The sequence below is a fragment of the Anolis sagrei genome, chromosome 1 (genome assembly GCF_037176765.1).
Source record: "Anolis sagrei isolate rAnoSag1 chromosome 1, rAnoSag1.mat, whole genome shotgun sequence".
Classification (NCBI taxonomy): domain Eukaryota; kingdom Metazoa; phylum Chordata; class Lepidosauria; order Squamata; family Dactyloidae; genus Anolis; species Anolis sagrei.
The window spans coordinates 314840346-314865890 of NC_090021.1; the positions used below are offsets into that span (position 1 = coordinate 314840346).

General features: G+C 42.5%; 1 protein-coding gene across 1 annotated transcript; it reads left to right on the top strand.

The window, feature by feature from the left end:
* Positions 1 to 268: 268 nt before the first annotated feature.
* PSMC1 (proteasome 26S subunit, ATPase 1) lies at positions 269 to 12290 on the top strand. Its single transcript, XM_060756844.2, has 11 exons — positions 269 to 374; positions 2476 to 2529; positions 3623 to 3719; positions 4719 to 4843; positions 5131 to 5316; positions 6217 to 6345; positions 6911 to 7007; positions 7488 to 7677; positions 8752 to 8903; positions 10651 to 10805; positions 11962 to 12290. The coding sequence occupies exons 1-11, from the start codon at positions 372 to 374 to the stop codon at positions 12094 to 12096; spliced, it is 1323 nt and encodes a 440-aa protein (XP_060612827.1). The 5' UTR covers positions 269 to 371; the 3' UTR covers positions 12097 to 12290.
* Positions 12291 to 25545: the final 13255 nt, after the last annotated feature.

The following is a 25545-nucleotide window of genomic DNA, read 5'->3' on the forward strand; positions in this document are numbered from 1 at the left end:
TTTATATTATTTATAGTATATTTCTATTTTATGTTCTATTTTATCCTTGTATTATATTTTTATTTATATTATATTTTATATAATGAAACAACCAAAGAGACATGATTGTCTGTCTAGCTGCCATCACCAAAACACTGCTCCACTTCCTTCCTCTCCTTTTGGAATGCCAAGTAAATCTGACTCTTCCTTGGCCCCGCCTCCTTTTGCCTCCGTCTCCACAGCAACGCTTGGCCCCGCCCTCCCCCTCGCGCGCTTGCCCCCCTCTCCTTAGCAACAGCTTGACCCTCCTCGCGTCCCGTAGCAGGCCTGCTTCCGCTTCCGCTGTTCAGAGAAGTTTGAGCATTTCCGGCGGCGGGTTGTGAGTGAGCAGAATGGTAAGTGAGAAGGGTGCCGCGGGCGAAGAGAGCGGATTGTGGGAGTTGTGTTGTGGTGGGCGTCCCTGAGGGAAGCGGGTGCCCTGAGGAGGGCGGAGAGCTGCTCCTTAGGCTCAGTCCTTGGTTCGTCCGTCCCCTTCGCAGTGTTGTGCCTTGTCATCGTCCCTCATCTTTCGTCTAGACCAGGCCTGGGCAAACTTGGGCCCTCGAGGTGTTTTGGACTTCAACTCCCACAATTCCTAACAGCCTCAGGCCCCTTCCTTTCAGTGAAAAGAAGAGGCCTGAGGCTGTTAGGAATTGTGGGAGTTGAAGTCCAAAACCCCTCGAGGGCCCAAGTTTGCCCAGGCCTGATCTATAACTGTAGAATTAATACTGCTGAATCCTGGGAGCTGTAGCTTGATCGATAACAGCCCTCTTTGGCTGAGAAGGCTAAAGACCATGTAAAACTACAACTTCTGTGATTCCATAGCATTCAGCCATGGTAGTTAAAGTAATGCCAAATTGTATTAATTCTACAGTGTAAAGGCAGCCAAAAGTGGAGTGACTCTGTGTAGAACAGACCTTAGCAAACTTAGGCCCTCCTGGTGTTTTGGACTTCAACTCCCACAATTCCTAGCAGCTTACATTTGATGATGCCTCCTGTAGCAAATGGTCTGGATGTCTCTTGGCCAGACTTCCCCACTGTCCCAGAAATGGGCATATTATTAAGGAATCCAAAGGTTTTTTCTTCTTTTTCCTCATGCGGGGTCAGTCAACATCAGTGTGTGCTCAAAAGAACAAATTATATTAATAGGGAAAATCACAAAAGGCAAGTGAATCGACAGCAGTTACTTTTTGTGAGTCTGCAAAGGCATAGTGGGACTGATAGCCTCATGACACCAGAGTAGGCATGGGCAAACGGGCAAAAATATGATAGCTGGGACCCTACACTGGTTGCACAATGCATGTCAGAATTAATGAAGGGAAGTCCGCTTGAACTTTTCTCAGCTGCTAGAGCTGCTTTCCTCAAAGGGCGGAAAGTGTGCTGGTAGCCAGGGAAGGTTTTTACAAGGGCCAAGTGCAAACAGAGCAGCAGGAACCAGAGTCCTCTTCCCCTCTTCTTGTGCTTTCCCCTGCCAGCTTTTTGACAGTGGAGGAGTGGGGACTCCAGGAGGCAGGATGTGTAAGCCATAGACCCCCCTCCCCCCTCCCCCTCCCCCTCTCCCTCTCCCCCTCTCCCTCTCCCTTCCTTCCTTCCTCCCAGCTGCATCTCTCACTCACTGCACTGTCTCATACATATCTTCCCTTCATGAATTCTGACCCACAGTGTGCAACCAGCGTAGGGTCCCAGCTATCATATTTTTGCTGGCAAACTTTGACTCTCCAGGTATTTTGGACATCAACTCCCACCGGCTGTTAGGAACTGTGGGAGTTAAAGTCAAAAACACCTGCAGTTTCCCCTTTTTGTGAGGAGTACAGCTGAAGCATTTTCTGCAGAGGCCACTATCAACAGTGCACATTGTTACTAACAGATTTGTGTAAATGGGTGGTTCAGAAACCTTTTGCTGTTGACACATTTTTCGTGACCCCAATTTTGAGTTAAGGGGACCCTGTTTGGGGCCGGGACCCAGTGTAGTATCCACCTTGTATCTACAATAAGGGGAAAGGACATTAGCAGGCATTACCAGCTACCTTGATATATTGCAAAAAAATAAAATACTTGCCACTGAAATGAAAATTATAATGAAAGGAGATTGTTGAAAGAAAACAATCTTCTCTGGGTACATTTTGGAAAGAACTATCGAGTGGTCTCCAGAGAATTCAAAATGTCTTTGTTTGTTTTCAGTTTACCTGTGCATAATTTAAGTTTTGAATAAAAAAAGTTTGCTTGAAACTTGTTGAACAGCTGTTCTTTTCTTTGTAGTGAGAAACCTAGCTCTATTTTTTTCCAGGACATTTTTTTTCCATTGGTACCAAAGTTTCTGTTTGAGAGGTAAAGCCCAGGAATACATCCACTTTGTTAATTGACATATACCTGTATAGATGTTATTTCAACTGCACTAAGGGAAACAATTGTTTTTCAGCTGTATATTATATTCTGCTTGTTTTTTTTTCCCATTAGGGTCAAAGTCAGAGTGGTGGACATGGCCCTGGGGGTAGCAAGAAGGATGACAAAGTAAGAATAAAGAAATAAGGGATTTTGTGTGGATGAGGTGTATAATGGACTTTCTTGAAATAAGTGCAGCATTAAATGTTCTTCTAGAAAAAATATTCCATGCAAATTGAAAAATTCAAATTGCACTTTCTCAGACATACTTTCACTTTCTACATAAGAAACTTTGTATCTCATTTATATGTTATTTCTGTCTCAGACTGGCAATGCAGTAGTCTAGTTTTCTAAGTCTTCTAAGTATTGTATTAGTTGCTTTTAGGTAATGTGTCACTTTGGACATTATTGTAAACTCTGATTTGTAACCAGGAATTACCCACATCTCTTTCTCATTTAACATGACTTTAAGGAAGAGATCAGATGGGGTTTTTCAATAAATGTATCTTGCCCTTTAATATGGCCATAACAAATTGTGACTGCTCCACTTGAAGTCCTTTCTGTACTGTTACCTCTTCCTTAAAAAACTGTAATTCATCATGAAATCCCTCTCAACAGATCTAAAACATCTGTTGCTTAATTTTGTGATGGTTGTTGGAGCCAGTTATTATTTGGACCATGTGAATGTTTTTTATCGAATTAGGAAGTTTTTGTGAAATAGAAGCACAGATTACTTCCCCAGATTCGCTAATCTTCATTATAAAGTAGGATGAGACAGCAGCTTGGAGGGAATGCTCAGAATGTTAATTTCACAGCCAGATGGCTGGAGCTGAGATTGTCAGGGATCTACTTGGGATGCCATTAAAGACACAGATGTAATTTTTTTTCTTGAGTCATATCTAGCAAGAGAAGTATTAATCCATGTTTGTTTCATAGGTGTTTGTTAAGAGCTATAGGTTGGGATTACTAACTTAGTTTTCTTTAATTTCTGGTGTAAATAATTGTATGACATGGAGGTGAAATCTACTCCCATCCCAATCCTCCTATATTTCTTTACACTGTACTGCTGATATCTGTATCAGTTACAGTAGTAGCACTTACATACATTTTGACTTCACCAAAATAATGTTGATTCGTTAGATCTGCTCTAATTTGGGGCTAACAATAGGATTTAGACCTATCCCCATTATGATTCTTTCTGCTTGATTTTTAAAATAAAAAGGACAAAAAGAAAAAATACGAACCCCCAGTTCCGACCCGAGTGGGGAAAAAGAAGAAGAAAACAAAGGGACCAGATGCTGCCAGCAAACTTCCCCTGGGTAAGCACAGTTAGATTGTGTGCCTCTTGATGAGCGGACATATTGAATAATAGTACGCACAATTACGTAGAGAAAACCCACAATTGAGTATTGGGAGCCTGTGTTTTAAAAACTCAGTTCAGCTGCAAGAAGCCTCTCTGGGTGAAATCTTGAAAAACCTAAGTGTCAGTTAAGTGTCAGTTATAAATGGGCTAATGAACTAACTCTCTATGAAGCAGCATTCTTATTGTCTGTGTGTCCATATCTGCAGATGCCCAGAATACCTCTTCTAGAATTAGGATTAGTTTAGGATTAGTTTGCGAAAAATAGAGACATATTTGAACATTTGGCCACATGGGAAAAAAGTATTAAAATGTTAACTAGCTCTCTGCAAAACAGAAATTAATCAAAAATTGGAATAACAATAATGCTACTAATTTCTCAAAAATCAAATCCCCAAAGTAAAAAATCAGTAAAACCTTTAAAAAAAACTCAGTGTAATATCATTGTGGCATTCTGTTCAGAGAAATTGCTTGAAATCCTGCCACTGGAGATTACTTGTTTCTGTCTGATGCCATCCAGTTTAGATTTACATTCTTTCCCCAAAAAGCAGTGTCCATGGAGATCAGGAAAGGAACAAAATCCGGATAAGCAGAAGCCATTTAAATTGTCAGTGTGACATAATGGAGAACAAGCAGGGCGAAAGTGTTAGCAATTGTAATGGTATCAACACCATCAATAGAAAACACAGGGGTATATTCCTCATGCTCTGAATTCCCTATCTTAGTCCACTGCCTCAGATATGATGGTTACTCTGTCCCATCATGCTGTATTCAATTAAGACTTATCTGCTATTCAGATTAATTTCTGTGCAGAGGTGTAATCTTGTCCTTTGCTTCAGAAATTGTCTTTTGCCAGCGATGAATTAAACTACTGTTTTCCTCAAGTTTACCCACACAGACAATGTTTTGTCTCAAATTTTGACTTTATGTTGTGCTGATTTTCCCCCTTTAATTGTAGTAACCCCTCACACCCAGTGCAGACTCAAATTGTTGAAGTTGGAAAGAATTAAAGATTACCTTTTGATGGAAGAAGAATTCATCAGGAACCAGGAACAGATGAAGCCTTTGGAAGAAAAGCAAGAGGTAGATCTTGAAAAAAAAATTAAGACTGTTCTCTCTACACTCCTAAATTATCCTTTTTGTTTTATTTTTGTTTTTCTTTTCTTGTTTTGCTCAAGCCATTTGTTGATATAGTTTCGGCTTTTTAGGTGGAAATTTTATTTATGTTGCACAACCTTACACATTCTAAATGTCAGGTCCCACAACAAACAGAGATAAGTTGACCCTCTGAAACCTCAAAGGTCATAAAACATACAAAGCTATTGGGTGATGAGTTATTGTAGTGCATAATCACATATTTTGATCTGCAGGAAGAGCGATCCAAGGTGGATGACCTGAGGGGAACCCCAATGTCTGTGGGAACACTGGAGGAGATCATTGATGACAATCATGCCATTGTCTCCACTTCTGTGGGGTCAGAGCACTATGTCAGCATTCTCTCCTTCGTAGACAAGGATTTGCTAGAGCCAGGCTGCTCAGTTCTGCTTAATCATAAGGTAAGTCGTGTATCCTTCAGTTTGTCTCTGATGCAAAGCACTGAAAAGGGGTAAATATTACAACATTTTATTAGAGTAATAATTCCTGTGTTCTTCAACCAAATGGAAAAGGAAGGTGGAAGAGATCAGGGAAACTTAGGCACCCATATTGATAATTGAAATTTTATTTTAGTGATGACCTTGGCTATAAATAGTGCAGAGAGAGACAGAATCAGTGGAGATAGTCTCTCAGCAAAATGATAAAGTGGACCAGCTTCTCATTTTTCTGCTGCCTTCTGTTTGAATCATGCACATTTTAGCTATCTCTAATTTAGTCACAAGAGGTTTTAAGACATATGCAGGCATCATGAAGAAATACTATAATCTGCAATGGATAGAAAGTTGGTCATATTGTAGTTAGTTAGAGGACTGTGATGTTATGTTATCTGGATAGAGATCACAAGCAGAGAAGTACCAGTTATTTTAGCTTGCATTCCATTAGCTGCTGGGTCTTAGGGCAGTAACATTTCTTGATATGGCTTTGATTCCACTGTATTTTAAAGCAGGCAGGACTTCAACAGGTCTCTGAGACTGCTTCTGCTGTCTCAAGGTTGCTCATCCTCCCCTCAAATCACTTGTGGATATAAGAGAGAAGAGGAAGGGTTTCATGTCAGCTTTGGATCTGACACAATATTTTCCTCCCATCTTGTATTTTGAAAATTGCTGTCAGATAAATGAAGTGCTTGCTGCTAGCAAGAGGTTCTCTCAAGTTCATTTGAGCAGGGGAACTCTTTGACAGATCTATGATAGTATTGTTTGTGCCTTGCTTTAAAATCAATTGGACAAAATGTCAAATCAATGTATTTTCTTGATACACATGCTGCTTTATTTATTGGTGTTTCCGCCTCTTATTTTGTTCAGGTCCATGCTGTGATAGGAGTCCTGATGGATGACACAGATCCATTAGTTACCGTGATGAAGGTAGAGAAAGCCCCGCAAGAGACATATGCAGATATCGGGGGCTTAGACAACCAGATTCAGGAAATCAAGGTATTCTTTCTTCTAGCACTCACAAGAAGCTGTCACAATGTGTTTTATGTAATTTTTTAAAGCTGTCATTTAAAAAACCATCAGCCTATGACTCTGGAGGTGGGATTAAGAACACAGTTTGAAAAATATACTTTTGTAGTTTTAGATTCTCCAGAATCCTCTAGACAAATGTGATGCCTAGGCTATTGTTCCATACTGGTGGTTTATCAGAAAATATTTGAATTATTGATATTTACAGTTTTAAAGCCCTCTGGTAGTGCAGGGAGTGGGGTGAGCTCCCTCTTCTGCCAACCTAGCAGTTTGACAACATGCAAATGTGAGTAGATCGGTAGGTACGACCCTGGTGGGAAGGTAATGGCACTCTATGCTGGCCACATGACCTTCGAGATGTCTACAGACAACGCCGGCTCTTAAAAATGGAGATGACCACTACCCCCCAGAGTTGGACACTACTAGACTTAATGTCAGGGAAAATCTTTACCTATACTGTTTTAAAATACACATTGTGGACCTGTTTGGAAGAAGGAGAACAGAAATGATAATGGCATCATTTTCTTCCCTGTAGGAATCTGTGGAGTTACCTTTAACTCATCCTGAATATTACGAAGAGATGGGTATAAAGCCACCTAAGGGGGTCATTCTATATGGGCCACCAGGCACAGGTACTTGTTTTCTGTTTTCCTTTTTCATATCTGCATTATTCAGTCTATACATAAGATGGAATAGGATGAGCTCCTGTTGTTAGCCCCAGCTTCTGCCAACCTAGCAGTTCGAAAACTTGCAAATGTGAGTAGATCAATAGGTACCATTTGGGTGGGAAGTTAATGGCGCCCTATGCAGTCATGCCAGTCACATGACCTAGGAGGCATGTACAGGCAATGCCGACTCTTCGGCTTAGAAATAGAGATGAACACCACACCCCCTATAGTTGGACTCGACTAGACTCGACTTTACTTTTTGCATGAAAATGATTTTTTTAAAAGCCTACATCTAAATATTGAAGCCATCCATGTTACTCAACATGGTATCACAGTCGCTGATGTTCTGCTGGAGATTCGGGGTCGATTACTGCTGCTTCTGCTGCTAGCACTATTCTTTATAACTAAGTAATTTTTCTTTTCTGTACCTTGAAAACCAAACAGGTAAAACATTGTTAGCCAAAGCGGTGGCAAATCAGACCTCTGCCACTTTCCTGAGAGTGGTGGGCTCTGAACTTATACAGAAGTACCTGGGAGATGGTCCAAAGCTTGTACGGGAGCTGTTTCGAGTCGCTGAGGAACACGCTCCATCCATTGTTTTCATAGATGAAATTGATGCCATAGGTACCAAAAGGTAGGTATAGGGCATTAATGTCACTTCCATGAATACATTTCTGTCTGTTTACTTTTTTCTGTCTTCACTCATTTACTGAGATGGATTTGGAAATCAAAGAAAATGTATTCCATTCTGCCCTCATTCCAGGATATACATTTTTCCCCGGTAGATATTTTTTTCCTAGAATTTCAGTGATCTCAGGTTCATTGAGGAAACTATTTTACCCTCCTTATTTTAGGATTGGGTTGGGGACATATGGGCCTTCAAATCTTTCTGATTTCAGCTTTCACAATTCTTCACTGTTGGCTTTGTTGTCTACAGTTTCTAGGAATAGCATGTCAGCAGCATCTCAAAAACCACATGTTCTTCACTACTGTTGAAGGTTTAGGTTTAAAGGTATGCTCAAAACTTCTGAAAATTCCAGGCTCTGCACCTGTTGTAGTAATCACTAGGGAGAGTCTAACTCAGGGCCAAGATATATGTCTTGTATACAGAAAAACTTCAGTCCCTTGTGCCTCCACTGAAAGAACTATGGAATAATCCTATGGAACCCAGAGAGGCAAAGTGTCAGTAGTGGATTGATCACAACTGTCGGATTCAAGATCAAGTGTCTTTCTAGGCTTCAGAAGCATTGCTTTTAAAAACAACAGCAGCCACAATGACAGCATAGCATGGAGCAAATTGATAGGGAAAGTCAGTCCTCTTTTCCCTGTCATGGTATTAAAATCAGGGGCTGTCTACTGAAGCTGAATAATAGGAGATTTTGGAAAGACAGAAGGGGGTACATCTTCATGTTTTTCATTTGTTCAGTCGCTTCCGATTCTTTGTGACCTCATGGACCAGCCCACGCCAGAGCCCCCTGTCAACTGTCACCATGCCCAGCTTCTTCAAGGTCAAGCCAACCATTCATCCATCTTGCCATTGGTTGGCCCCTCTTCCTTTTTCCTTCCATTTTGCCTAGCATCATTGTCTTCTCTAAGCTTTCCTGTCTTCTCATTATGTGGCCAAAATACTTCATCTTGGCCTCTAATATACTTCTAAATACTGGTACATGTAGCTTAGCTTCTGCTCCTTTTTGCTCTTGCTTTCAAGGTACGACTCTAATTCAGGTGGCGAAAGGGAGATCCAACGAACAATGCTGGAGTTGCTGAATCAGTTAGATGGCTTTGATTCACGTGGAGATGTCAAGGTGATCATGGCCACTAACAGAATAGAAACGCTGGATCCAGCCTTAATCAGGCCAGGTAAGATATTGTTGTTTTGTATTCTGTTTGTTTCCACACATCAGAATTGCCTAAACATTTAAAAAATTGGAGGTTTTGGAATAGTATCTTCTTTTTTTTTAGTTTAGTTTTAATTGCAGGCAATCCGTAAGTTGCAGACATTCGCCTTACATACGACTCCTAGCTGCAAATGGGGGTGAGGCAACATGTAGTGAGAGAAATCTCTGGAAAGGAAATCAACTCCTGGAAGAATTATCATGGGGAAAAGAGTGTCTCCACTGAAGCTTCATCACCAATCCATGGTTCCATGACAACCTTAAATTTTCAAAATTCAGTTGTCACAGTGACAGAAAGTGAGGTGAAATCTTCTGAACAGGGGCACAGACAGCAAAACAAGCTATCCAAAACTAAAAAACAAAAATTGGCAGGAGTTCCACTTATAAAATGTGTTTATTCCAACTTACATACATATTCAACTTAAGAACAATCCTAAAGAACCTATCTTGTTCATAACTCGGGGACTGCCTGTATGTAATGTTACCACTATACATTGAGCAGGGCATCAGAATCAAGAAGGCAAACTCAGCCTTTTGAAGTGCAGGAAATGAGATTAAGAGAAGGAAGAGGCAAATGATTGTGAACAAATACCACTCTCAGATAAGTCATAAAAGCCTTCTGGGCACTGAAAACTTCAGGTGAGCTCCTTCTGCCGGTTCTGTCGTGCTCACAGGCATCTTTGGTGGAGATGTGAGAAAAGGCTTTCTCAGTGGCAGTTCCCAAGTTGTTGAATTTAAAGCATCCACTCTTCCAGTTACAGGCAAAATCTTTTTTTTAACCCAGTCAGCTTTCACCAGTTAAGTGACTGTTGAAGACTGGCCTTTAGTGGATTGGTTTTGTATTTATTTTCAGTGATTTATTGATGCATTTTTCAAACATTTTTAATTCCCTAGAGTTTTTATATTACAATTTAGCATGATTACCTTTTGTTAGTTTTCTGATACCTTTTTCTGTCGATCAGTCGCTTCTGACTCTTCATGACCTCATGGACCAGCATCTGTTTTAATTTCATAACTTTAATTCTGGGAATAAAAAGATACGAATTAAATAAAAAGATACATGTTCTGGAACCTGTCCCCCATGGATACAAGGGTTGTACTGCACATAGTGCAACAATCTTGCTGAAGCAAACCAGATCTAGGTTTGGCCAAGATTTGGATAGAAGGTGACCTGAAAGCCTTAAATATTTTGAGGTGCGTTGAAAGAAAGAAAAGTTTGATGGAAGTACATGATATTCTGAAATATTCAGAAAGGAGGCAGTATATAACTGTAATTAGAAATGCATGGTGTATTAATCGTGGAATAAGGTGTTGTAAAATGAGAGAAGAGTTCAAAAATATAATTATGTGATTTACCAACACAGCTGTGGGAACCATTTCAGTGACAAACCCTTTTAATTTTGTTGCTTTCATGCCTGGAATCACTGGGTTGCTGTGAGTTTTCTGAGCTTATGGCCATGTTCCAGAAGCATTCTCTCCTGACATTTCAAAACCCCACAACATTCTGAGGATGCCTGCCATAGATATGGGTGAAATGTCAGGAGAGAATGCTTCTGGAACATGGCCATACAGCCCAGAAAACTAGCAGCAACCCTTTTAATTTTAGTAACAAAAATATTTAGTCTTAAACTTAAACTCCCTCGCAAGGTAAGCCTTCCATCTTTTGTCCATCAGGCAGAAACCTGAGCTGGCTGTAATTTTCTATTTCCTAGGACGAATTGACAGGAAAATTGAATTCCCACTGCCGGATGAGAAAACCAAGAAGCGTATTTTCCAAATTCATACCAGCAGAATGACTTTAGCAGACGATGTTACTCTAGATGAACTGATAATGGCTAAAGACGATCTGTCGGGTGCAGATATTAAGGTAAGATTCTTGATGCAGATTTGTGTTTTCCCTTTCAGACTTCTTCTGCAGACTACATTTTGCTTCTTCTCACTTGTAAATGTCTTCAACAGTTTTTGGAAGAACAATGGAAGGATGCTCCTAATTTTAGATAAGTTTTTTAAAAACAGAACTTTCTAGGTTTGTGATAAAACATCTAGGATCATGGGAACCTTTTCTAATTCAGGCAACAGACAATGAGCCTTTCTTCTGGCTCACATTGAGAAGCCATGGATTGCAGTAAAGTGACCTGAGAACAGTGGTGTTGACTATGAGAGGGGAAACTTGTCTGAAAAGGGAATGAAATCCTGGAGTGAGTGGTGGGAAACCTGTGCCTCTTCCATTCAAGTTGGATTGCAATGCCCAGCATCACTTAGTCATGCTAGGGCTTATGGGAATTGAAATCCAACACCTGGATAGCCACAAGCTTCCCATGTTTAAACATCCTGGCCACTCATTCTGAGAGTAGGGTATGCAGGAATGGAGTAGGACGTCATTAGAGAACTAGTAGTACTTGCTCCTTGGTTATTTGTTTAGAAGAGCACATCAAGGTTCGAATCCTTTGTCCATATTCTTTGGTAAATCATCTGTTTGGGCTGGGATATGATAGTGAGTTGCTCTTTTCCATGAGTGCAGGGAATAACAGAAGTACATGGTCATTGCTAGGAGCCACAGTGGCACAATGGATTAAACCCTTGTGCTGGCTGCAGTGCTGACCTGAGGGTCGGCGGTTCGAATCCGTGAGATGGAGTGAGCTCCCATCTGTCAGCTCCAGCTTCCCATGCATGGACATGAGAGAAGCCTTCCACAAGATGGGCAATGTCCCCTGGGCAATATCCTTGCAGATGACCAATTCTCTCATGCCAGAAGCAACTTGCAGTTTCACTATAAAGAAAGTCATTGTTGTAGTTTACAGTCTGATTACCCTCTAGCTTGAGTCTCTGAATCATCCTTAAATTTCTGTGTCCCTAGTAAGCTCACATTTTTGCATGCTTCTCCATTCCAATACTAAGATTTCAGTCTTAGCTGAACACTGCTGCAAACAATCGTAATCAGCTTATTTGAAAGTTACATTCTAATACCATTTAGTACATGTGAGACGGATGATGTTCTAACCAGAAGCTTCCCTCCCTGGCAGGCAATTTGCACAGAAGCTGGCTTGATGGCTCTGCGGGAACGGAGAATGAAAGTAACAAATGAAGACTTCAAAAAATCGAAAGAAAATGTTCTCTATAAGAAACAAGAAGGCACCCCAGAGGGCCTCTATCTGTAACTTTCTTTTTCTTATCTGGGACAGGGAGAATCCTTGGAACCTTCTTTCTGAATACAAGCGGGAAAGCATAACAAAGCCATTGGTTGGAGGGGGAAGCTTTTGCTGTTGAAAATGTGGCAAATGAATTCTTCTGTATTGTAATATCATACATTTCAAAACATTTTGTCATTAAAAATATGGTTTCCAAGCGAGAAGTAGTAATTGTATTTGTCTTGCTGCCATTTAGTCTTGCCCCCCAAATTGTACTCTGCCCCCCAAATCGAACTCTCACCATTTTGGAGAAATTGGCATTCATAACCTTTTAAAAAAGAAAAATGATGTCATTTCCTTTTGGCAAATGGGAATCTCTATGAATATCTGGAGACCACCTTTCAAAAACCATTAGTCAAGGAAAGTCATGACCTTGTTAGAACTCAACCCTTTGAAAAACTGATGTTCACTAGCGTTTATGTAATTTATTTATTTGTCGTGTCAGGACAACCAGTCAAGTTATATTACATTTCTAACAGAACAAAGCAAACAAACAGACAAAATAAAAATTAGTGAGTTTGGTAGTTGATTAAATGTCCTTTGACCAGTATCTGGCCACTTGGAGTGCTTCTGGTGTTGCTGCAAGAAGGTCCTCCACGGTGCATGTGGCAGGGCTCAAGTTGCATTGCAGCAGGTGGTCAGTGGTTTGCTCTTCTCTACACTCGCATGTCGTGGATTCCACTTTGTAGCCCCATTTCTTGAGGTTGGCTCTGCATCTCATGGTGCCAGAGCGCAGTCTGTTCAGCGCCTTATAAGTCGCCCAGTCCTCTGTGTGCTCTGTGTTTATGTAATAGCACACAGGTAACTCAGCTGTTAAACTGATAAACCATGTCTTTGAACTGCCAGGGACAAAGACAAGACACTGCACAAAAACACATATATTTGACTAGCAGAATTTTTAAAATGTTTCTTTGTATTTGAAATTGCAGTTACCCAAAACATATAATCTCCCTTGAAACCTCTTAGTTTAAAATATGTACTCAGAGACAAAAATGAAGTCTTTTTTTAAACAAAGTAACATATCTTGTTTACTCACAAACATCTTGTATTAATTCACCATACAGGTACATTTCTTATTGAAGTTCAGTTATAGATAGGATATTGTTTTTCTGTGTTGAGAACACAGGGCATCATTCTTAATCAATAGTACATAGTCTTTAAGTGGATATCTTATGACAATCCAAACTGTATAACTATACTCACTGCTTTTCAAAGCAAACATATTGTTGACTGTTTCTGCATAAGTCCAAAAGACATCTGCTTCCATTGAAATCCAAAAGCATACTGATAACACAATGAGTCTTGAGTCTGAACATGCTCAGTACAATCACATTTCTGTAGCCCCTCTCACACCAAAGAGGTCAATCAAACTGACTAATCAATATATACATACAATACAGGTTAGCAAATATATACATTAATAAATAAATAGTGGGGTTTGAAAGGTTGCAATTTCCAACACACCAAGCTTCTTAACTTCTGTGGTAGATTGTTCTACTTAGTCTAGGATACAGTTCGAAGAATCTGGCTCAGGTTATAAATGTGTATCTCCAAACAATAGAAAAATGATGAAAACTAAGATAAGCCTGGTAGGAATGGTTTGAAATGCTCTGAGTCAAAGACGATCTATCCAGAATATGTGTTGTATTAGTTTTATAGTGGCAGCGAGATCTGTTAATCAAAGGGATATAAGTCACTAGACAGAATCCTGTTTCCTTTACTCTCCTCCATGACAACCTGATTCCAGGGATGTGCTAGATTCATCAACTTACAAAATGGCTTGAGGGTGAGATTTCACAGCCAAGGTAGGTAAAAGTCTACATTGGTGACACAGAATGAAAAGTTCAACATACTGGATAGACAAACTACCACTCAAAACGTTGCCAGCTTCAGAATACTCTGTTACTGAAGGTAAACCTGGTTGGCCTCTATAAATACAAGATTCCAAAGGAGCGTAGTAAAGCACAGTCTAGAAGTGCTATTTTCCTGGTTGGCTAGGATCTATCCTAATGTATGCCCAATTTTATTCTAAAATGTGTTATTCATAGCAAGTTTGAGTTTGTCACTATTGGACCAAACATTAATTGTATCTCTGATGGGTACACGAAGTGTGGAGGGGCGATTCATTTTCTTCCACTCCATGATTGAGTTTGTTTTGGTAGAACAGGAATGGAACAACGGAAAATGATACTGGATTGTGGTTTAACGATGAGACGACACGAATGTTATTTTGTATTATTGATATTGTTGATGTTTTTTGATGACAATGTTTTTTGTTATTGCTAGACTGTTTTTAGATTGTGTCTTGTAATTTGTACCCTGTCCTTTCTATGTTGTACACCGCTGTGAGTCGTCCACGGGCTGAGAACAGCGGTATATAAGCACAGTAAATAAATAAATAAATAAATAAATAAGAACAAATGTTCTAGACATAGAATAGAATCATAGAGTTGAAGGAGACCTCATGGGCCATCCAGTCCAACCCCCTGCCAAGAAGCAGGAAAATCGCATTCAAAGCACCCCCAACAGATGGCCATCCAGCCTCTGTTTAAAAGCCTCCAAAGAAGGAGCCTCCATCACACTCCGGGGCAGAGAGTTCCACTGCTGAACAGCTCTCACAGTCAGGAAGTTCTTCCTAATGTTCAGATGGCATCTCCTCTCTTGTAGTTTGAAGCCATTGTTCCATGTCCTAGTCTCCAGGGCAGCAGGAGTCTCAGGAAGTTCTTCCTAATGTTCAGGTGGAATCTCCTTTCCTGTAGTTTTTTAAAAAACTTTTCTTGTTCTCTGAAACTTTTCTTAATTGTGTAATCAAATATTCTTCATAGTCCGCCTGTTTGTTGTTGTTTATTCATTCAGTCGCTTCCAACTCTTTGTGACCTCATGGACCAGCCCACGCCAAAGCTCCCTGTTGGCCATGGCCACCCTCAGCTCCTTCAGACTCAATCCAATCACTTCAAGGATACCATCCATCCATCTGGTCCATGGTCAGCCCCTCTTCCTTTTTCCTTCCATTTTCCCAAGCATCATTCTCTTCTCTAAGCTTTCCTGTCTTCTCATTATGTGGCCAAAGTACTTCATCTTTGCCCTTAATGAGTGGGGTCTGACTCAGCACCTGCAAGGAGGCCTCTACTTCTATAAAGCTGAGCCCACAGGCCTGCCAGGGACTGTGTCTGCTGTGCTGCTATAAGGGGCAATAAAGATCTCCAGCCGCTCCCAGGACTCCTTGTGAGTAGCCAGCAGCCCAGGCCTCCTCCAGTGGGGTCTGACTCACCATCTCACCATCTGAGACGCCTGTCATCGCGTCTTCCATCTCCACTGTCATCGCGTCTTCCATCTCCACTCCTGGAAGGACTAGCATTGACCATCCCACCATCTTAACTTGCTGCCATCCGACTGTCCATCTCCATTTCCAGTTAAGACTGGCGATAGAGTTTTCCCCCCTTGGAGCCTGCACTGGTTGAGGACCGGCGACCACCTACTTCAGCCGGCGGGGTTGTCTGCAGCAGCTAGAGGTCAACTGGTCGGGCTGCAATACCTACGACGACTGGTGGTGCTGTACTATTGGGGCTGTGACAGTGTGCTCCATCTGCAGTTAAGAACTTCTTGTGCAGTCCTCCAGGACCCCCTAATGTGCGGTGGCGGCTGCGGGCTTGCTATCCATCCTGGCTTGGTTGTGGTGTAATTGTGAAGTTGCTTTTTTACTGCTTACTGTTTGTTTGAGACCAGTCGCCAGTTGCCAACTGTCATTATAGACACCCTCGGCTTGCCAAGGGTCAGTTGCCCTTCCATCCACCCAACAAACAGGAATATATTCCAACCTCCAGTAGTACAGCCGTACTCCATCCTGGGCAGTGGCTCTAGGGGGGTTATTGTGTGTTTGGTGCTACTGTTCCACCTATGTGCAGAGAGGACTGTCAACAGCTGCAGATTGACTGAAGGCATCAGTAGAGGAACTATACGGCTCCCTCCTGGAGCCCGAGGTCCTGCTGCGAATATCTCTCAAGCTACTGTGATTTGCACCTGGCACTTTTTCCTATGCCCCTACTTAATGTCAATTACACTGCCAATCTGCCAATTTCTTGCCAATAAGAATTGCACTGTGTAGGAATACCTCTGTAGTCTAATCCCTCATTGCACTGTTATGAAAGATGACTTGTTAGCACTCCAGCACTTTAATTAACGGTGAGATCTCTGTTAGTTACTAATGTCAATGGTGCTATTGTGCGGTCACTTTAATTTTGCATTTGCACTTTACATCGTGTATTATATAATCACTCCCAACAATGGTCGAATGGCCGGGGAAAATTGGAGATGGTTTTATAAGGCGGAGGAATTGAACTACAACAATGGCGTAAATGATGGTTTAACAACCGCCAGGGCTATTGACATATCATATAATAGCGCACTAGTGAACTACCAGGATATGGAGAATGATAGAGGGGGGAGGGAGGGAGGGAGGGAGTTCCGGTGCTTGGGGGGCCCCCATCGAGGTGATGATGGGGAGGGGGAGATACGGGAAAGGGAGAGTTAAAAAACCAATTCGGCCAATTCGTGAGCAAACCTTAAGAAAAATTCCAAAATGTCCTCCCGACATGGTAAACTTGGGTTCCAAGGTAGACGGTCCTCCCGGATTAAAGGTGGTGCTGTTGAACGCCAGGTCTGTCAATGGTAAAACATCAACCATTCAGGATTTAATCCTGGATGAAAAGGCAGACCTGGCGTGCATCACGGAGACCTGGTTGGACGAGGCTGGAGGGGTTAATCTCACCCAGCTTTGCCCACCAGGTTATGCCGTGCAACACCAACCGAGATCCGGGGGGCGGGGAGGCGGAGTTGCAATAGTCTATAAAGATTCCATCTCCTTGGTCAGGGGCCCGGCCTTACAGTCGACCTTGTTTGAATGTGTCCACCTGAGGCTAGGAGACCGGGACAGAATAGGGCTGTTGTTGGTGTACCGACCACCCCGCTGCACCACGGCCGCCCTACCTGAGCTTGCAGAGTTGGTCTCGGGCCTGGCATTGGAGTCCCGGCGGCTTGTAGTGCTGGGGGACTTCAATGTCCATGCAGAGACCACTCTTTCAGGAGCGGCTCAGGACTTCATGGCTTCCATGGCAACTATGGGGCTGTCCCAATTAATATCTGGCCCTACCCACTGTGCTGGACACACACTTGACTTGGTCTTCTGTCAGGGCTGGGAAGAAGGTGGCGGTGTGGAGGAGTTATCAATCTCCCCTTTGCCATGGACTGACCACCACCTGATCAAGTTTAGACTTGCTGCAACTTCTAACCTCCGCAGGGGTGGTGGACCCATTAAGATGGTCCGCCCCAGGAGGCTTATGGATCCAGAAGGACTCCTGATGGCTCTTGGGGATGTTTCCGCTGCCTTGGATGGTGATTCTGTCGATGCCCTGGTCGCTCACTGGAATAGGGAGTTGACTAGGGCAATAGACACGATTGCTCCGGAGCGCCCCCTCTTAAGTCGCCGAGCGAAACCGGCCCCTTGGTTCAACGAGGAGCTGGTGGAGCTAAAGCGAACAAAGAGGTGGCTAGAGAGCGTGTGGAGGAAACAGCCCAGCGAGTCAAACCGAACACGCCTACGCCTCTATCTAAGGGCGTATGGCGCGGCAATAGAGGCCGCGCAAAATGCTTTCTACTTGGCCAATATTGCGTCAGCAAGGAACCGTCCAGCAGAGCTGTTCCGAGTAGTCAGAGGGTTGTTGAATCCCACCTTGAGTGGGTCCCCTGACGACTCGACAGCGCGCTGTGAAGCATTTGCTCAGTACTTTGCGGACAAAGTCGCTTTGATCCGCGTGGGCTTTGACACCACATTAACTGCAGTCTCTGAGGATGTAACTCAAGCATCTGCTTGTCCAGTTTTGTTGGATTCGTTTTGATCTGTTCAACTCGACGAGGTCATCAGGGTTCTGGGAGAGGCGAGGCCCACCACATGCATCCTAGACCCCTGCCCTTCCTGGCTGGTAAAAGAAGCCAGAGGGGGTTTGGCAGAGTGGGTAAAGGTGGTGGTTAATGCCTCCCTTCGGGAAGGCAAGATTCCAGCCAGCTTAAAACAAGCTGTCATCAAACCGCTGTTGAAAAAACCATCACTAGACCCCACTCAATTCGTCAACTTTCGGCCAGTCTCCAATCTCCCCTACTTGGGCAAAGTCCTGGAACGTGTGGTGGCCTCGCAACTCCAGGAATTCCTGGTGGACACGGACTATCTAGATCCGTCACAGTCTGGCTTTAGGCCGGGACATGGTACTGAGACAGCCTTGGTCGCCTTAGTTGATGATCTGCGCCGGGAACTGGACAGGGGGAGTGTGTCCCTGTTAGTTCTGCTGGACCTCTCTTCGGCCTTCGATACCGTCGACCACGGTATCCTTCTGGGACGCCTCGCGGGAATGGGTCTCGGGGGTACTGCCTTGCAGTGGCTCCGGTCCTTTCTCGAGGGTCGCTCCCAGAAGGTGTCACTAGGGGACTCCTGTTCGACTCCTCGGCCATTGTACTGTGGAGTCCCGCAGGGCTCAATACTGTCCCCTATGTTGTTTAACATATACATGAAGCCGTTGGGAGAGATCATCCGGAGTTTTGGGGTGCGATGTCATCTGTACGCAGATGATGTCCAACTCTATCACTCATTTCCACCTGCCACTAAGGAGGCTGTTCAGGTCATGAACCGGTGCTTGGCCGCTGTCACGGACTGGATGAGGGACAACAGATTGAAAATAAATCCAGACAAGACAGAGGTACTCCAGGTCAGTCGTAAGACCGAACAGGGTACGGGGTTACAGCCTGTGTTGGACGGGGTCACACTCCCCCTAAAAGCACAGGTACGCAGTCTGGGAGTTCTCCTGGATTCATCGCTGAGCCTGGAACCCCAGGTTTCAGCGGTGGTCAGGGGAGCATTCGCACAATTAAAACTTGTGCGCCAGCTGCGTCCGTACCTTGGGAGGGCTGACTTGGCCACGGTAGTACACGCTTTGGTTACATCCCGCTTAGATTACTGCAACGCTCTCTACGTGGGGTTGCCTCTGAAGACTACCCGGAAGCTGCAGCAAGTACAACGCGCGGCAGCCAGATTACTAACGGGTGCGGGATACAGGGAGCACACCACTCCGCTGTTACTCGAACTCCACTGGCTGCCGATTAGCTTCCGAGCACAATTCAAAGTGCTGGTGTTAACCTATAAAGCCCTAAACGACTCCGGCCCTGTTTACCTCTCCGAACGTATTCTCCCCTACGAACCATCAAGACCACTAAGATCGTCTGGAGGGGCCCTGCTCTCGGTCCCTCCGCCTGCACAAGCATGGCTGGTGGGGACGAGGGACAGGGCCTTCTCGATGGTGGCCCCTCGACTTTGGAACTCCCTGCCATTAGAGATTAGAACTGCCCCCTCCCTCATGACGTTCAGGAAACTAACAAAGACCTGGTTGTGGAACGCGGCATTTGACAACTGATTTAATTCTTTGCCCACATGAAAGGAGGATGATGAATGTGATTGTGATGGTGTTGGACGATTTGGCTCTTTTAACTAGGATGTTAATATTTTAATGTGTATGGTGCTGATATTTTAATCGTGTAATGAAGTGGCATTGTGTGGTTATTGCATATTTTTTGTATGTTAACACATGTTGTGAACCGGTCCGAATCCCTCTTTGAAGGTGAGAGGGTCGGTATATAAAACCTCGAAATAAATAAATAAATAAATTAATTAATATCCTTCCTTCCAGTGAGCAGTTGGGCTTTTATTTCCTGAAGTATGGACTGGTTTGATCTGCTCACGATCCAAGGCACTCTCAGAATTTTCCTCCAACACCACAGTTCAAAAGTGTCTTATCTTCCTTCACTCAGCCTTCCTTATGGGTCCAGCTCTTGCATCCATAGGTTGCTATGGGGAATACCATTGCTTTAACTATTTGGATCTTCATTGCCGGTGTGATGTCTCTACTCTTCACTATTTTATCGAAATTGGTCATTGCTCTCCTTCCAAGAAGTAAACGTCTTCTGATTTCCTGGCTGCAGTCTGCGTCTGCAGTAATCTTTGCACCTAGAAATGCAAAGTCTGTCACTGCCTCCACGTTCTCTCCCTTTATTTGCCAGTTATCGATCAGTCTGGTTACCATAATCTTGGGTTTTTTATGTTTAACTGCAACCAATCTTTTGCACTTTCTTCTTTCATCTGTAGGCTCTTTCAAATTTCGTTGCAGTTGTTTGTACTCCTCCCCTTTTGCTTTGCCTTCTATTCGCTGAGTTCTGACTGCCTTTAAGTGTTTTGTGCCTTGTGTACAATTCTAATCCAACAGTTGTGACAAAGCCACTGAAAATACTGATGCAACTCGTGTAGCAAAAGAAAACCTTCCAGGTGCACTAGTCCAACTCATCTGGAGGTTGTCAATGAGGAGAAGATAGATTATCTAGTAGCAAATATGCAAGAAAACTTAAAAGTTTTATATTTACAAGGGACCACTTACTCCTGGTAAAACAAAATTGCAGGTACTTTTCCTATGAGAAAACAAAAGCTTAACTAGTATTGAAAGAAGTCTGGCTCAAGCTGTTTGATGCACTGAACAAAAACTATGCATATGTATTATTCAAAACCACTTGGGGTGTATTTTTGGTTCTGTTGTGCTGCAAACGCTATTAACTCGTAGCACATTCTCTCCACTTCTGAATTATGAAGTATGTTTTCTAAGCCTAAGGGGGTTTCCCATGGCTCCGGTGAACAATTTAAGCCACGTAGAAAGCAAATTGCTTTCATATTATCTCAAGCTCTAAAGGCGGGCTGTGACAGTGCTAAGTACTAGAAATAGATATTGACAAAGGACTGCAGTTGAAAGGAGCTGTTGTGAGCAGGTGCCCCTTTTGCTGATGTTTCGGTGACAAAATGCTTACTATGAGATACTAATAATTCACCATGAAATATGGGTTACTTCTCCTAACTTCTTTGGCTGTCGTTTTGCTGCGCCTGCTGCCTTGGATTAATCAAGCTTGTTGGCTTTATAACCAGGGGGGTTGCTACTATTGATACATGCTGATATCTATTGCTTCTTCAAAATGCATAAATTGTACTTAAGATCTCAGCCACAGCTTCTGGTTTATATTTTCACTGCAGACCATGTGAACAGGTATGCTTAATGGTATTCACCATTAAGCAAAATTTGAAAATAGTGGAAGAGACTGGTGCCGCATGATGTTCTGGACTACAGCTCCTGTACCACTGGTTGTATTTACTGCGGCTTTTAGGGAAGCTCAAATCTTATATATATATCTGTAGGGTCAATGGTTCTCTGCCCCAAAGCAAAGATGGAACACAATTTTCATCATCCGCTTTTCTAAGGTATGGTTAACAACAAATACTGGTTAGGAATGCAGATAAATTCATCTTCCTATAGGGCTTTGCAGGACTTTTATCTGTTGTGAGAACACAATGGTGGACTAAATAGGCCTATGGTCTGCTCCAGCAGTGCTATTATGTCTTCAAGCCTAAATATGGTCTGTCACTACACATTTCTGCAACAGCCAAGGCTGATGGAAAGATTTTGCACCAGATCATGCTATATGGTTCAGGAATAAAGAACATCAAAGGACTTTTGGCTGTACTCCCATTATTTTAAGCAAAATCTGCTTGCTTCAACAGCAGCACTAGGAAAAGGAAGCAAGCTCAAGAGTGCCAACAAATGGCTAATATCCTAAAATGTTGAGTGTATATATACACGTTGGAATAAGTGCCACAGTGCTGATCCCGAATGTAGCTATGCACTTGATTGTAAATTTGTCATAAAGCAGTTGTTCCCAACCTTTTTTTGACCAAGGACCACTTTGACCAGGGGCCACTCTCCAATATTAGTACCAAAAGGGTTACGAATCAGTTTTTGGTCAACTTTAGATTTGGTTTGGTAATTTGGGGTGCCGATTCAGAAAATTGCATTGGATAGACAACATCAGCTCTCGTTTCTGATGCAGAACATATGCCACCCAGTAATCACCATCTGAAAACCATATTTGATCATCTAGAGCTGATGTGACATCCAGTAGTCATCACCTGCTTGCTCACAGAAAACCATTTTTAATAAGCCTCGGCATAAGAGGGTTTTGCGAGACCAGTTGCTCTTGATACAACGTTGTAGTAATGGTGAGCCCGCCGACCATATTTTAGTTCTTGTGGATCACTGGTGGTCCACGGACCATGGGTTGGAAACCACTGTCCTAAAGGGTTCTGTTGAATTTATTTTCAAACAAATATGCTTATTAGGAGGCACATTATTCAACTATATAAGAGATTTCCTGCCTTTTCTCTGAAGAGAATATCTGGAAAGGAAAAAATAATGTTTTCGAAGATCCACCTGATCTACAGAATTATGATATTTATTTGTGTGCTGCTTTTTCTCTTAACAGAGACTCAAAATGCAGAGCAACCTTTGAAGAAAACCTGTGGTGAAACAAACCTTTGTCTACTATATTACCTCTGTAGGAAAGAACATTCCTCTCAGACAGTACTATTTTGGCACCCAGCTAATGGCCTGTTTGCAAGTAGACTGTGCACTGCCACAACTGAATAGTTTAGCAGCCTGGTTGCTGACAGCCTGAGTTAGATTATAGGGCAGGTCCAAGTTAATCTTTTTAAACTGCATCTTGCTGCAATTACCACGAGGGCTTTGCCTCATAGAGAACTAATTAGAGTTTTTAATGCTAAAAGTTGTGTTTTACACAACTTCCATCTGTGGAGTAAACCAACTTTCCCTACGGCTGCTGCTATGAAACACTAGCTGTGATGCCCATAGGCTGGTATAGCGATACCCAGATACCTCCATAATTGTTACTATGTTCCCAATACTCTTGGCACAAACAAATGTACCTTGTGCCTATCTTCTTGTTAAAAAGAAACACAACACATCAAGCAATAAAATGGCCCGGTACTCCTGGCTGTACATACACTTCTGTTTGCTCTCACTTTTAGTCCCTCATTAGTATTTTTTTCTTTTGTGGTTGTAAATCTAAACCAACTAAGTAAATGTCCTAGCAGGTTCCAGGGAGTGTTGCTTCAGTGCCAGGTATATGAAATTACTGCTATGACTCCAGCAGCATGTGAAGGCTCAGCCGTTGGACTGGAGAAAGGGGTGGCATAAAACACAGTTCTTGTGCCCTCGCTATTAAAGTAGACAGGGAAGTTCGGAACAGAAGGCTGTTTGCTACCATGCTAAAGCTGGTAAACGTCCTTTGTGATATTATCAAAACTTTCTGTTTATTTACTAAGTTAGACCTTTCTGCATTCAGACAAGAACATGACAGTGTTTTGAGGAACATACACATATGCTTGTTGACTTAGTGAATGTTTCTTGATTCAGCACCGATTCTACCAGTAGAATCAATTCTATTCCCAGATATGTTGTTGTCCCCTCACTTTCCTACATAGCCCACTATTCCTTCGTCATCTATGTAATCTGTCTGATTAGAGGGCTGGAAATCCCACCCTCACCCCAATATGCCAGGAACTAGTATTTTATTTCTGTCTTGCCAGCTACAAGTCTTTCCTTCTCTCGTGGAAACTTGTCAGGAACTAACTGGTCCATGGACAACTTTTGAGTAGCACACCTCTAAATAATAGATAGGATATGTGTAGGCCTCCACTTCTTGATGGACTGCATCTCTTGTGATCCTTCCACTTTAACAATATCTGGAGGGTCAACTGCTTCAGACTAGGCCAATTCCCCCCAACTTCTTTCCATAGCAAGCCCAAGTACCTCCCTTTTTTGTTGTTGTCCCTCTCAAAATGTTATTGTGTCAGAAGTGAATTGGGTAGTTATAATGTATTTTAAAACACAAAAAGTTAAAAATTTGGCAGTATGCTAAATGTCCTTAGATTAGAAGCTGATCACTTGGTGTGCCTTGGGTGTTGCTGTGAGAAGGTCCTCCATTGTGCATGTGGTAGGGCTCAGGTTGCACTGTAATAGCTGGCCTGTGGTTTGCTCTTCTCCGCACTTGTATGTAGTGGACTCCACTATGCAGCCCCTTTTCTTAAGGTTGGCTCTGCATCGTGTGGTGCCAGAGCACAGTCTGTTCAATGCCTTCCAGGTTGCCCAATCTTCTGTGTGCCCAGGAGGGAGTCTCTCATCTGATATCATCCACTGATTGAGGTTCCGGTTTTTTGCCTGCCACCTTTGCACTCTCGTTTGTTGTGGTGTTCCTGCAAGTATCTCTGTAGATCTTATGAAGCTGTTTCTTGATTTACGGTGTTGGCTTGCTGGTTGATATCCAAACAGAGGATGGGCCAATGATGTCAATGCCTTGGTCCTTTCACTGCAGACTGCTACTTCCCGGTGGATGTCAGGTGGTGCAATACCGGATAAACAATATAATTTCTCCAGGGTGTTGGGCGTAGACATCCTGTGATAATGTGACATGTCTCATTAAGAGCCACATCCACTATTTTAACGAGTTGAGATGTAATCCACACTCGGTATGCATACTCAGGAGCAGAGTAGCAAAGCACAAGGGCAGATGTCGTCAGTGTGTCCTATTGTGATTCCCAGGTTGTGCCCATCAGCTTTCGTATGTTATTATTTCTAGCACCCATTTTTTGCCTGATATTCAAGCAGTGCTTCTTACAAGTCCATCTCAAACTGGTGACAAAAGTGATGTAGCCATTTATAGAAGACTGCAGAGGAAAATGAAGTGGAGGGACGTTCTGCATGATTTGGGGTGAGGGGGAATTGCCCAATATTACAATTTTTTTCCAAAAAACGGAGAGCTTCAGGGGCTGCATGCAGCCCATAAATTGCAATTTCCTAACCTATGCTCTAAATGTACTGACATGGGAGTTGTAAAATATAAACACCATATGAAGAATTTGGTCTATACATCTTTTCTAGAAATAAGCTAGAAAAAAACTACAATAGACCCTCTCCATTCTGCAGCCACGCAGTAAGCTCTAATAGTTTTCTTGTGTGACTGATTCCCAGTAGCAATGTTTTGTTTACCATGAAACAAAAAAGTTGTACATGACTGTACTGAAAACATCATTTTTTCTCTATTATTGACTACACTGCTCATGCTTTTGTAGAGAGCATGAAAAAGGTGGGTATTTTAAAAAACTGTTTAGTATCCATCGTAACCTGCAGGCACTGTTCACAGCTCTTCATTCAAACAGTTATTCATATTCATTATGGGAGGGTTTGGGATTGTTGTTCTGTTATGATTGGTCATAGTACTACATTTTAAAGTGGCATCAAAAGGCTTCACAAAATATTAACAATTAAAAAAATTCATAATCCAGAGATTTAAAAATATTTAGCAATATTTATAAACAAATGTACAGATTACAACATCCCTTAGTTGTGAAATACAGGTTAACAATCCTTCTGCAAAGTTCCTTGCTAGAATATGTATATTTTAAACTGTGAAATTAGGACTTATTTCTAT

Excerpts from the sequence above, each read along its gene's own strand:
- PSMC1 (XM_060756844.2), top strand. Across the intron at positions 3,720-4,718 it reads TGCCAGCAAACTTCCCCTGG|TAACCCCTCACACCCAGTGC; the intron begins GTAAGCACAGTT and ends CTTTAATTGTAG. Across the intron at positions 4,844-5,130 it reads CTTTGGAAGAAAAGCAAGAG|GAAGAGCGATCCAAGGTGGA; the intron begins GTAGATCTTGAA and ends TTTGATCTGCAG.